This window comes from Xiphias gladius, chromosome 21 (genome assembly GCF_016859285.1).
Source record: "Xiphias gladius isolate SHS-SW01 ecotype Sanya breed wild chromosome 21, ASM1685928v1, whole genome shotgun sequence".
Taxonomy (NCBI): Eukaryota; Metazoa; Chordata; class Actinopteri; order Istiophoriformes; family Xiphiidae; genus Xiphias; species Xiphias gladius.
Window position 1 is genome coordinate 373,838 of NC_053420.1, and position 12,905 is coordinate 386,742.

The 12,905-nt window shown below is 46.0% G+C and overlaps 1 protein-coding gene across 2 annotated transcripts in view; it reads left to right on the forward strand.

Annotated features, from left to right (window-relative positions):
* pik3c2b (phosphatidylinositol-4-phosphate 3-kinase, catalytic subunit type 2 beta) overlaps nt 1-12,905 on the forward strand; it is a 48,675-nt gene that overhangs the window by 23,016 nt on the left and 12,754 nt on the right. For both annotated transcript variants that reach the window (XM_040159506.1, XM_040159507.1), the window contains exons 12-23: nt 1,525-1,647; nt 2,111-2,278; nt 2,842-2,956; nt 6,110-6,252; nt 7,270-7,458; nt 7,537-7,630; nt 8,762-8,856; nt 9,270-9,450; nt 9,997-10,104; nt 11,657-11,749; nt 11,836-11,965; nt 12,070-12,206. In XM_040159506.1, coding sequence (XP_040015440.1) covers nt 1,525-1,647; nt 2,111-2,278; nt 2,842-2,956; nt 6,110-6,252; nt 7,270-7,458; nt 7,537-7,630; nt 8,762-8,856; nt 9,270-9,450; nt 9,997-10,104; nt 11,657-11,749; nt 11,836-11,965; nt 12,070-12,206 — 1,576 coding nt within the window. The remainder of the gene's footprint in view (nt 1-1,524; nt 1,648-2,110; nt 2,279-2,841; nt 2,957-6,109; nt 6,253-7,269; nt 7,459-7,536; nt 7,631-8,761; nt 8,857-9,269; nt 9,451-9,996; nt 10,105-11,656; nt 11,750-11,835; nt 11,966-12,069; nt 12,207-12,905) is intronic.

Sequence of the window (12,905 nt, forward strand, 5' to 3'; positions counted from 1 at the left end):
AATCAGACACCGATGAAGGAGAAGTAGGAAGGAGACAAGTTTAGTAACAAGCAGCATGAACACGCAGTGATGAGGGAGAGCCTGGAGGAGGGAAGAGTCCCTGTCTGAATGAGAACAGTTTCATCTGCACATTCATTTCTCTGTTAATCTCCAGATGATCTGTTCTATAAAATGCCAAAGAGACTCGGTTCGTGTCTCCCCACAAAAAGGTTTAAAACCCTTTTTTCCCCAAGGTTATACTTCTACCACTCATGGGCAAGCTTTCGCTTCCATCAGTGCAACGACACGATTGGCTGTTATAAAGCAGATGATTGGCTTTTGGGAGGAAGGGGCGGGACATGTGTCATACAACCCCCATCTCTGGCATCACGGACTTTTCTGTTCGGGATTCTTTAAGTGGTTTGTCCTCTCCCTTATAATGTCTCTGAACAAACTCTCTTATGTTTAAAGCTATTTGGTTTAGCTCAGTCTGAACGATCATAACTCAGGTGTCCTTCCAGAAATTTCCTCTGATGCACTTTCAGATCAGTGACTGTGGAAAAAAATCGTCCGGTGTGTTGGAAAAATGTTGGCAGCCGGAGTTTAAAGGCTCTTGTCTGAGCGATCTGTGGACGGAGGTTTGTAAATGTCAGTGACATGTTGTGACATTTCAAACTGTAAATCATTGTCCTGTGACTTTAGCGCCTCCTGGGGGCCGTTCTCCGCCGGTCTGAGCTGACCGTAACAGCTGGATCGTGGCAGCTGTGTCAGCTTTTAGTTTGAGATGTGAGGTCCGAGTGCAGATGAAGAACCAGAGGAACAGCTCCTCCTCAGGGCGTCTGTTGGCTTTTTAAAGGTTTCTTCAGATTAAAAAGCCTCTGATGAACTGTAACTCTGAACTCTGCCAGTTCAGAAATACTTTTCATTTGACTCACTCAAACGTTTCCAGTTTCCTCTGCGGCCTCTGTCTCTTCACCTCCTCCACTTCTTCTTTGACACTGAGCTCAGACTTAGAAATCAGACTGTGGAGTTCAGCCTCAGAGGATAAAACTGAGGTTTCAGGATGAAAAAGTCTTCGTGTGTGCACTTTTTAGAACCTAATAAAGGTCAGATTAATCAATAATAAAACAACAGTCAGCTGCAGCTGAGGTCCCGGTTAGAGCTCTCAAGGAAAAAAGGTTGACCCGCCGGATTAACTTTAAAGAATTCGTCATATTTTATAAACTTCAGTTCTTTCATGTAAAATCTTTATCCGAAAAGGAACTGCAGCTATCAGATAAACGTACTGCAGTAGAAGTACAAAGTAGCAGAAAATGAAAATACTCTAGTAAAGTACACGTAACTCAAATGTGCACTGAAGTACAGTGCTTGAGTAAATGTGCTCAGTTACTTGAGTAAACGCTGACATGCTATGAAGTCAGCAGAGAAACAGCAGCTGATCTGGAATCAGATTCCTCGGGTTTTGTTGTAACTTTTTCACATTTTTCAGTAAATCTCTGACCTCACTGTGACATCATGTCCCTGTCCTGCTCTCTGATTGGTCAGTTATGAAGGTTTCTTCCTGTCCTGCTCCCTGACTCATGGAGGGGCGGAGCTCTGCGCGCCGCAGCACACCAGCAAACAGTCGGTCAGCAAATACCTGTTCCACCTGGTGGTGTGGGACCAGAGGTACGTACCCCACCTGAGCCCAGAGAACTAACACACAGTAGAGCTGCTTCGTAAACACTACATGGCTAAAAGTATGTGGACACATATATGCATCACCTCCTTTTTTGCCAAATGAATATTTTAATGAAGTTTTCCAATACATAAAATACGTAATGCAACACAAGACCACACAACCTGTCTGCGTGATGACATCACAGCCTCACCTGCACACACCTGTAGAGCCGCTCTCACCTGCAGTCAGGTCACGACAGGACAAACACTCATCAGTTCTGAGCTCAAGTAAAAGAACCTGTACAGTCACAATGAAACAGAAGAACAAATAAAAGAACAAAAGAGTAAAACAAAAGTATGTGGACAGTCCCTGAAGATGATGTTGAGGTGTGTTGCACCATGACCCCCCCCCCTGTATGTGACGTCTGTGATAACGTTTGGATTTCCACTAAAATCCACCCCCACCCCCCAGGGTGTGTTTCCCGGTGCAGGTCAACCAGCTGCCCAGAGAGTCTCAGCTGACGGTGACTCTGTTTGCCAGCTCTCTGCCCCCCCCTGGAGGAGCTGAGGACAAGGGGAAGCAGCGTCGCAGCATTGAGGCTCTGGGCTGGGTCACCATGCCGCTCTTCAACTTCAGACAGTGAGTCACATGATGCTCTCGCACAGGAACAGAGAGGCCGACCCATGACCCCCCCATAGCCACAACTTGTCTTTTGTTTTGCGTTTTGCACAGATGAAACAAACAGCACCTAACATGTTCATCAGTGGAGCTTTAGATGGATTTCGTTTCCTTTGGAAAGAGTCAGGCTAGCTGTCATTAGCCGTTTTCATGATTCCAGTCTTAATGCTAAGCTAAGCTAAGATGCTACTGTAGCTTCATATGTACTGTACATATTTGTCTGTACGCAGTGAAATGTCCTGATCCCCCATCAGCTGATTCATTGTTATTTTACTCTGAACAGTGTCAGTCACACACACACATCCTCCCCCCTTCACTCCGTCAGGTCCCAGCTGAGCCTTTATGATGTCATTTCCTCCACAGCAGTAGGAAATGTGGACTGATGGGAGTGTGTTCAGTGTGCTGTTTGCTGACTGCCTTCCTCCTGTGTGTGTGTGTGTGTGTGTGTGTGTGTGTCTGTGTGTTTGCATGCTCACCCCCCATCCCGAACCCCCACCCCCCACCCTCCTGTGTATGCATCATAGTGTCCTGACATGTGGCAGGAAGTTACTGGGTCTGTGGCCTTCGACCCCGGGGAAGACTGGAAACGCGCGAACGAGTTCACCCAACTTCAGCCAACCAGACAGTGTGATACTGCAGGTGAAACACATACACACACACACACACACACACACACACACACACACACACACACACACACACACACACACACACACACACACACACACACACACACATCATTCAAAGGCCCAGTTAAAGGGAAACTCCACCTAAAATCTCTTCAGTATCAAACCCCACTGTTCCTGGAACCCCCTCCCTCCTCCCTCCTCCCGTCCTCAGATAGAAGGTCAGCTCTGATTGGTCCAGCCTGTAGTCTGTCATGTTTCTTAGCCAATCACAGCCCAAATTTATTACCCTGTGACCTGACAATCTGACTTGGAGACAAACGTAAAAGACTCAGATTTCAGCACTGGTAGCCTAAGGCTGCACCCAGACCCACTTTAGCCCCCGTATTCATCTGAATGGAGCCAGTCCGTTGGCACAGCGGGGGGGGCTGCAAGGTGTTGCGTTGGCCAATCACATCTGAGCGTTACAGACAACCTTGCTACGTTTTAAAGCTCATTAATTTGTTTCTCCTCACCTGATTGTCCTGGATGGAATTTCACTGTCTCACCTGTACCTTAAACAGCCCCCCCCCCAACGCAACCCCCTGTGCTATTTTAACACAGGGCCGTTTTCGGTCTAAATCCCCCCAATGGTTAAGGTGTACACCATGTGACCATGGTGTCCACGGTTCAGCTTCCGGCTGGGGGACCTTTGTTGCCTGTCATACCCCGTTTGCTGTGTGTAGTCCCAGATTAACCAGGCAGCTTTGAGATGAACGGGTCTGAAGGTAAAGACATCAGCAGTGAGACTTACCCAAAGTCTGTTTTTTCAAAGACACTTAGGAGTCACAGGTATAACTGTTATCATGCTACGACTGTGGAGATCAGTGGGACGTCTTTGTAGACTTTAGATATTTGATTTAATTCCTTCTGGGAGATAAAGTTTGATGTCAGAGTGTAAATCTAATATTTTTTTATTGGACAGTTTAGCAGCAGAGCTGCTCTGTTGAGCTTTGGGTCCTTATTCAGTGTGTACAGATATCACCTGAAAAAACATTAGTACTATGTAATATAATTAATGTTATATATACTATATAACATTAATTATATGTAAAGAAAGAAAGAATACAGACAGACTGGTGCATGAAAATAGATTTTATTGTATCATAAAAGTAGACATTACAGCAGGGGTTTTCAAACTGTGAGGTGCCTCCACCAGGGGGCTGGAGGGAGAGGGGTGAGACAAAGACACGGACAGGTGCATGCAGGTGTTGTAAAAAAACAGGAAGTTTGCTGTTGTAGTTTGGCTTGTGATTTGACCGCTCACCGAAACAGTCAACATGTGATAACTGTTGTGAGTGTAACTGAGTCAGATCTGAACGCACAACATGCAAAATGTGTTGATATGATTCGGTGTGACGTCCACTTCCTCAGGACATGGTGATCTCTGATGTCCCTCCAGAATAAAGCTCAAGAAGAAAAAGAGGCTGCAGAACTTCATTCAGAATCTTCCTGTTTTTAAGTTTCCTTCAGCATCACAGTGACCCAGTGACAATTGTCTGTACGTCCACGGCTACACTGAGAACAGGAGCTGATCACAGCTGGTTCAGCAGCTTTTAATGGGACGGTTTGACTGAATGGAAGCAGATACAGGCTGAAAAACATTGGCTCACCGGTTAACTAGCAAGCCCGTAACAGTCCACAAAATCCTTGTTTAAAGCTGCAGTCAGTGATTCCAATCCAACAACCTTGTTGTCAGATTCGGTGGACATCTCCTCAAGGTCCGTTAGCTGTCTGTTCTGTGTGTGCACTGAAAAAAATCAGGTGCTTCCTACACAGCCCTGCTTCTGTCAATGAGAAACAAACAAAGTGGCTCGGACCGAGCCACACAGCAGTCTTCCGTCCAATCAGCACCAGGGGGCGCTCAAGCTGCTGTACAGGACAAGGGAAAGAAGAAGAGGGGAGACGGTGGATCTGGCGCACGCTAACGAACAGCGCCAAATTAAGGAGGAGCAGTCTACGCTTTACCACCAGAGCATCTGGAATATTGAATGGGATTGATTGGGACCGCAGACGAGAGACCGGCGGTGGCGTTAAGGCGACTGCTGGGAAGGAACGTCAAAGGGGGGCGGCGTGACGGCGGCGTATACGCCACAACGCTCACTGTCAAGAAGGAGAGATGCGGAGGAGCAGCTGAAGAGGAGAAGGTCAGAAGAACATCCAGTGCGGCAAGAGCCGAGTTCACATCGGTGAGGGTTTCCACCGGTGGAGACTGACCTAGCTAGTTACGTTACATTAAACCTCAGTAAACGTGTGAAGGATTTTAAAGCCACGAAGACCTTGAAAAACAGAAGTTTGCCAGCAAAGTGGGATTATTTAGATTGATGCATAATTCAAAATGCTCTGCCAGGTAACGTTACCTCCTTGTTAGCTTAGCTACCAAGCTACAGTCCTCTCCTCTGTCACTGTAGTTTTGTAAAAAACAACCTAAACAACTAACTCTCACGAGTTTTTACTCCGTTCTGCTTCTGATGACGCGTGTGTGTGAATGTCGTTTGTTTGAGGACGTTTTATATTATAAGGTTTGTTTTGTTTTAGAGCATCCACTTCTACGCAGTAGAAGACGCTCTGGTTTCCGCCATTGTGTCGTTGCCTTGGCGATGTGCGTCTACGAATTTGGGGGGCGGAGCCTCTGAAGGGAGGGGTGTGTTTGTTTGGCTGTTGAGTTCAAATATCGACAGTCTTTCTGTCCTATTCCTCCTTCACACAGAAAAGTAAAACCTAAACTTTTTCATTTATTTTGAGAACTGAACACATGGTTCAGTTCAGCTTTGACTCACTGATTCAGATTTGTGTGTTTTTGCCAGATTAACCACACACACACACACACATATACACACACACACACATATACACACACACACACACACATACACACACACACACACACACACACACACACACAGTGCACAGGACTGGAACAGCTTGTTCAGGTTCTGTTTGAAGCTCCACTGATTCGCAGCTTTAAAGGGCCACTCCACTAATTTAGTGGATCTGAATAGGTGGAGCTGTTTTCAGAGCTCCCTCTGCTGGAAAACCAGGTGTCCTCATTATAAAGGATCACAAGCCAAAGCGTCTCTGTGTCCCTCCTCTGACTGGTTTCTCTGCCCGTGTCTGTTTGTCTCAGGTGGACTTTCCCACCTCGTCGTTCGAGGTTCGCTTCAGTACTCCTCCTCCAGCAGACTTCTGTCCTCAGTACGACTTCTCCAGACTGGACACCATCAGCCAAATCCAGCTGCAGGACGTCCTGCACAAGAAGGCCTTCTTCTGGTCAGAGACACACACACACACACACACACACACACACACACACACACACCTAGATGTCTAGAAACTGTTAAATAAAATAACCAGACTGTGTCTGTTTTAGGATAATCCAAAACTGCTGTAAATCAATAACTCACACAGTCACACGTTTAAAAGGAATAAATTCTTTGGTATAAACAGCAGAGAAAAGTCTCTGCTGTCAAAAAATAAATTAGTCTTAATTATATCAATCAAATACAATATGAAATAGATAAATCTGTGAAAACAGTAAATAAGGAAATGAATAATAATAAACAAAAGTTAGATAAATAAACTAAAATACTTTAATAAGCGGACAATAAAATACATAAGTAATGGAATATGTTTCTAAATAAATGACTGAAATCAATAAATCTGTTTCTTGTTATAAAACTATTTTCTATATGTTGTCATATATAGTATGTATTCGAAGGCTGGCATTTTCACTGGGTACTGACTTATTTAGATTTATTTTTCATCGTTTATTTATGTTTTATTAACTATGACATTTTCTGCTAGTTCATTTAATTTAGGGAGGCATATTGATATTTTTCATTTTATACGTGTTTATTGAATTTCTTCTTACTGTATGTCTTCACCTTTTATTTATTTTAATGTTAATTTGTTAATATGTGTCTTTATTTAATTGTCTGTTTTACCCTTATAATTATGACCCATCCAGTCTTCCGACCTGCACCAGTGGACAAATCTCACATCACACAACTCAACTCACAAAACTGCTCTTCACATTTTTCTTTTTGTTATTTGGTGTCAATCACTGTTTCCATGGAAACATGGCTCCTAGTTCAGTTATCCAGGTGAAGGGTGGATGACCCACATCCAGTATGACCTGTGTGTATCGTACCTGTGCAGGTGCGAGTCCTGTTTGAACTGTGTGTGTATCGTACCTGTGCAGGTGCGAGTCCTGTTTGAACTGTGTGTGTGACGTACCTGTGCAGGTGCGAGTCCAGTAAGAACTGTGTGTGTGACGTACCTGTGCAGGTTGACGGCGGACGATAAGCGCCTGCTGTGGGAGAAGAAGGCCTTCTGCCAGTCTGAGAGTGCAGCTCTGCCTCTGGTTCTGGCCAGCGCCCCCTGCTGGGAGTGGGCTTGTCTGCCGGACATCTACGCCCTGCTGAGACAGTGGGCCTGCCTGGGTCACCTGGACGCCCTGGGACTCCTCCACGCCTCGTACGTCCTCGATCACTGAGACTCACCTGTCCGTCGGAAGGTCTGAGCACCCGAGTAACATCATCCTGTGTGTTTCAGGTTTCCGGACCAGGAACTGAGGAGGACGGCTGTCCAGTGGATGGACTCCATCTCAGACCCGGAGCTGCTGGACTTCCTGCCTCAGCTGGTCCAGGTAACATGACACCACGGTGTGTGAACGCCGATCCGGTTGAAGTAATGATAAGATTCATTTTTCTGCTTCCTGATGTGTCACAGATATGAAACGGGTGACGAGCAGAGACAGGTGTTTACGTTCCTGTGTGCTTAAAATCCGACTTCCTGTGTTCTGACCTGCGCCTGTTTTAATTTGCTGTTGATACGAACTCAGACCTCGTTCCTGTTGTTAATGTCCCGTAACAGAGTCGTCGTGGAAACAACACTGTACTCCTTTACTGCTGAACTCCAGTCAGCTTTACTTTGGTCTTTTTTTTAATCACTCAAACTCAACGCTTCCTGCACAGGTGTTTCACATTAAAAGCCTTCCAGTGGCTCAGAGAGCAGAATCCTTCTTTTTCCTGTCCTGAATCATCTCACATGGTAGATTCCACCCGGCCTGTGATTGTTCGTCCTGGCTGAGGCACAGCTTGTTTGTATTAACTGATCTAACTGAATCTGGCAGGTTATGTGTCTGTGGCTTGAAGTGCGGGGCCGACAGAGAGCTCTGTTCTTTGGATTTAATTCATGTTCCTCACTTGGCTCTGTTCAGTCTGTTCTACTACTACACTTGCACTAGCTGTTCCAGTCTACTTGCCTGTTCGCTTATATTTACCTCCATGTCCAAAAGTATGTGGACATGTCCTCGGACTTCAGTGTTATTTTTCTGAGGCTGTGCTCAGTCTTCCCTCTGTTTCTCTTCCTTTTTCTTCTCCAACACTGTTTTCATTCACTCATTAATTGCAGTTACTTCTAATCGGCTCATTTTGAAAATAACACTTCCTTTTGGACGTGTCACATTAAAAGCCTTCCAGTGCTTCGAAGGTCATTGTCCTTCGTGTTCTCGGGAGGCTTCTAATGCAAAACGTCACTGGCAGCAGCTTTTCACAGACTGGTGGGCGAGACGCGACTCTGTTGTGCTGTGGAAATAAACAATACACTGAATTTAAACACTACAGTGCAGGTCTGTTATTTAAAAACCAGCACTTAGTTCAAAATGACAGCATATGATTACACATCTGTGATCCGTAGAAACTAGAATGGAACTTTGTGGTGTTTGGCTGCTTAGACCGAGGCTGACTTGACTTGTGTCTCTGTCTCTGTGTCTCAGGCTCTGAAGTACGAGTGTTACCTGGACAGTTCTCTGGTTCGTTTCCTCCTGCGGAGAGCCATCGGGGACATTCGCATCGCTCACTATCTCTTCTGGTCAGCCGCAGTCTGATTTACTGGTCACACAGAGTTACCGTCAGAAGGTTTTCAGCCTATCGCAGATCAGGACTGGACCTCTCAAGAACCAGACTTCTCAGTCGTTTTCTTTATCCCAAACAAACAACGAAACCTGGAGGATTTATCATCCTGAGGCAGCCACATCTGAGCATTTTAAACTCAGTAACAGTCGACATCTTCGATACAGCGTTAAAACTCTGCTCATCCTGCTGTTTACCAACAAGTTCCCACAGAGTTTATACTGATCCCTCTGGTTCATGAGAGGTCTCCTTATCATGCAGATTCTGTCTCAGGCTGCCGGAGGACAATCTGCAGGGCAGGTTGAGACCAGATTCTGGGTTAGTTCGGTTTCGTTTAGTTTAGTCCCGGTTGTGTCTGTCTCCGTCTCTCAGGCTGCTGAAGGACAACCTGCAGGACAGCCAGTTCAGCGCTCGGTATCAGCACCTCCTGGCCGCTCTGCTCTGCTGCGTCGGTCGAGGTCTCCGGGACGAGTTCGACCGTCAGTGCTGGCTCGTCTCCATCCTCGCCAAGGTGGCTCACAAAGTGCGAGACGCCACGCCGTCCAGCAGACAGGTGGGGAGGACACGGACACACCTGGATAATTACAGCCAGAGTTAACTGTCCTAGAAAGTTCGGAGGCGTCCTGGAGAAATTTTTATTTTGTTTGCATTTCATTTTCATTTTTTCTAACAGCAGAATGTCATAAATCCAGGATTTTCATGCATCCTGGAAAACCTTGAAAATTGTTCAAGGTTGCTCACTTGCTTTCCACTTCTGGAGAACATCTGCAAAAAGAAAAAGTTAAATGAAATCAACCCTGGACAATTTTGTATTATTGAGTATTTATCTTTGGCAGAGAACAAACTGGTCTAAATGATGATACGGATGATTATTTATTGAAGTTTTAGGATTTTAGCTTTTTAAGATTTTACATCATACAATCATCCCTCTTTGGTTAACGGAAAAATGACAATATCACACTGACATAGGTCGTGAAGACCACTTTTTGGGCGGCTTCGTGATGCGATGTAGAGTTTTCTGAGTTTCACGTGGAGCGGAGCAGCCACAGACGTCATGAAGTGAACCTCATCAGCAGAACTGAATGTTTGTGTGTTACAGTCCGTCCTCAGAGAGGGTCTGGAGGAGATGAAGCAGTTCTTCTCCATTAACAGCACCTGTAGACTTCCTCTGAACCCGGCCCTGCTTGTCACAGGAATCAACATCCAGGTACAGAACGAGACCCAGAGCCTGCTGACTGCTCAACACACATGCTGCACACACTTACAGCTGTCGGTAGCAGAGTCCACCTGTCTGTCCATCCGTCCATCCTGTAGGTGGCGCTAGAGGAAAGGTCATGGGGTCATTAGAGGTTTAAAGGTTTCATCCTCTTTAGAGCTGAAAGGAGCTCAGGTGACCTCTTCAGGCTAAAAGTTGCTCCTAACTGGCTGAGAAACTAAAAATAATGTTGGTGTGGGTCTTAACTGTGGGACTCATCAGGTTTAGAGGATTTCAGCTTCTCGGTCTGAGACCTGCTCAGTCAGTCAGTCAGCCGCTGCAGGGAATCAGGCTCATTATCGTTTTAGAAAAATACAATGATAATAAACTTTTAAAAGCAGGTTGAGATGACAGCGAGTTAATAAGGATCCAGTCGGATCCAAGTCTAGCTTTAAGGAATCCCGCAGGTACGTCCAGGTGTTAAACTGAGATTTAAGGTGGAGCTCAGAGAAACTTTCCTCCTTCAGAGGAAGGTGAACTCAGTCCTTCTGAGCAGTGAAGTGACCAACAAGAGCAAACACGGGGTTTTTAGTGGACGTGGATTTTAATAATCACCTCCTATAATCAATACATGCACAGCACTGATTCAGGAAGATCAGTGGTTTAGGTAGAAATTGATGCTACATGCTGCATTAAACAGAGACGGTGTTTGACACCAGACAAAATCTACTTGTCTGTGACACAGTTTATCAAACATAAAAGATGGTTTTTTAATGAAATCTAACCAGCTAACTATTCTGATTAGTTCCTCACATTCTGGTGTTTTGATGAATGTTTTTCACATCACCTGTCGACCAGTCACTGTGGACTTTCTGTGATCAATCACGTTATCGCAGAAAAACAGAATTTGCACGTGCACCTCCTCCATCGTTGTGTGTGTGCTGGGCCCGTACAGCTCTGTACCCCAGGTGAGTCCGGCAGAGTGGGGGGGCAGAAAGCTCAAATTAGTTGAGCTTTGAACCGAGCTCTGCTGACCTTTGTGGGCACAGCCAATCACTGGCACAAGTTTCCAGAATTGTCCAATAACAAACTGAGCTCAGATCAGACCGGACTGACGACGATATTCGCTTGGTGAAGTAACAGCTGCAGGTTTGTTACAAAAACGCAGTTTTAGTCTCTGAAATGTCTCTAAGGTGGACCAGTGTAGTACAGCACCTGAGGAAACATGATGTCCTCCTTCTCTCAGCAGCTGCGTGAAAAGATCTTCACGGGAAACGTTCGGTGAGACACTTGCGGAGGCTCTTAGGACTTTTAGTGGTGAGATAACCTAAAGGTTAGAGAAGCTGGCTTTTCTCCGGGGGACCTGCCAGATCGATTTTTGGGCTGGTTGGATCAGTCTGGGTTTGTAAAACCCCCAACAGGTGGGACTGTGGGTGTAGTGGGCAGCTCTCATGTGTGAGTTGTCTCTCAGCCAAAACTGATTCGATAAACAGAGTTAAACGCTGTAAACTCAGAGCTGAGAGTGGTTCTTTACGAGCTGTCGTGTTCTTCTCTGTCTGAACAGTTGTGCTCCTTCTTCAACTCCAACGCCGTCCCTCTCAAACTGTCCTTCCAAAACCTCGACCCTCTGGGAGACCACGTGAACGTCATCTTCAAGGTAACATCTGTGACACGCTTTACATCAGATCTTTTCCTCCCACCAGGAACGCCACATTCAAACCGTAGGTCTCTGTCTCTGTCCAGTCAGGAGACGACCTGCGGCAGGACATGCTGACTCTGCAGGTGATCCGCATCATGAACAAGATCTGGATCCAGGAGGGCCTGGACATGAGGATGGTCATCTTCAAATGCTTCTCCACTGGCAGAGGACGAGGTGAGGTCACTCCAAGTGTATACTACGAGAGGACAGGCGTATATCAAGAAGACAGGAATTTTTACCTGTGTGTGTGTGTGTGTGTGTGCGCCACCTGTTGTCAGGTATGGTGGAGATGATTCCTCATGCTGACACTCTGAGGAAGATCCAGGTGGAACACGGAGTCACCGGATCCTTCAAAGACCGACCGCTGGCCGACTGGCTGCTGAAGCACAACCCCACCGACGAGCAGTACGACAAGGTAACACACGCACCTGTACACACACCTGTACAGTCAGGAGGATATTTACTGAGGACTTGTGACCTCAGTTCGGTTTAGTGCAGGTAACCTGGGGGAAGAGCAGAAACTCTTTGGTCTGTGTGTTCAAGGTGTTTCATGTTCAGAGGTCTAAGATATTAACAGATATAACAGATGTCAGCTGGAGCTGATTCATCCTCAGACTGACCTGCAGCAGGAAACTGTGACTGAATGTTTTTATCATTCAATTGGACACAGAGAGACAGAAACAGGAACTTCGGGATGTATTAAAGTTACCCTGCAGTACCAAAGAGGAACCGCCCGTTATCTTTCACACGACGTTACCGTTCCGTTTCCTCGGGTCCCTTCTGTTTATTTGTAATGTTCCACTGTGACACGTCTGAGCCGCCAGTTAAAGTTATGTAGCGGCTTTTTATTTTTTAAAATCTGTTTACAGAAATAATCTGCTCGATGGGGCACAGGTGTTGTGAGATGCTCTCAGAGCCGCGTACGAATCGGATGAACTGCAGCTCAGTTACATCTGTAGTCGAAGTATATAACGCACTAAGTGGAAGAACTGCAGTGGTGCAAACTGTAGCACCTCAGCTGGTAACTTGTGACAGGCTCAGTAACCAGTGTCCAGTTTATTAGGAACACCCAGCTCGACCTAAGCCGGTCCTGAATAAATCCTCCTTCATGGAG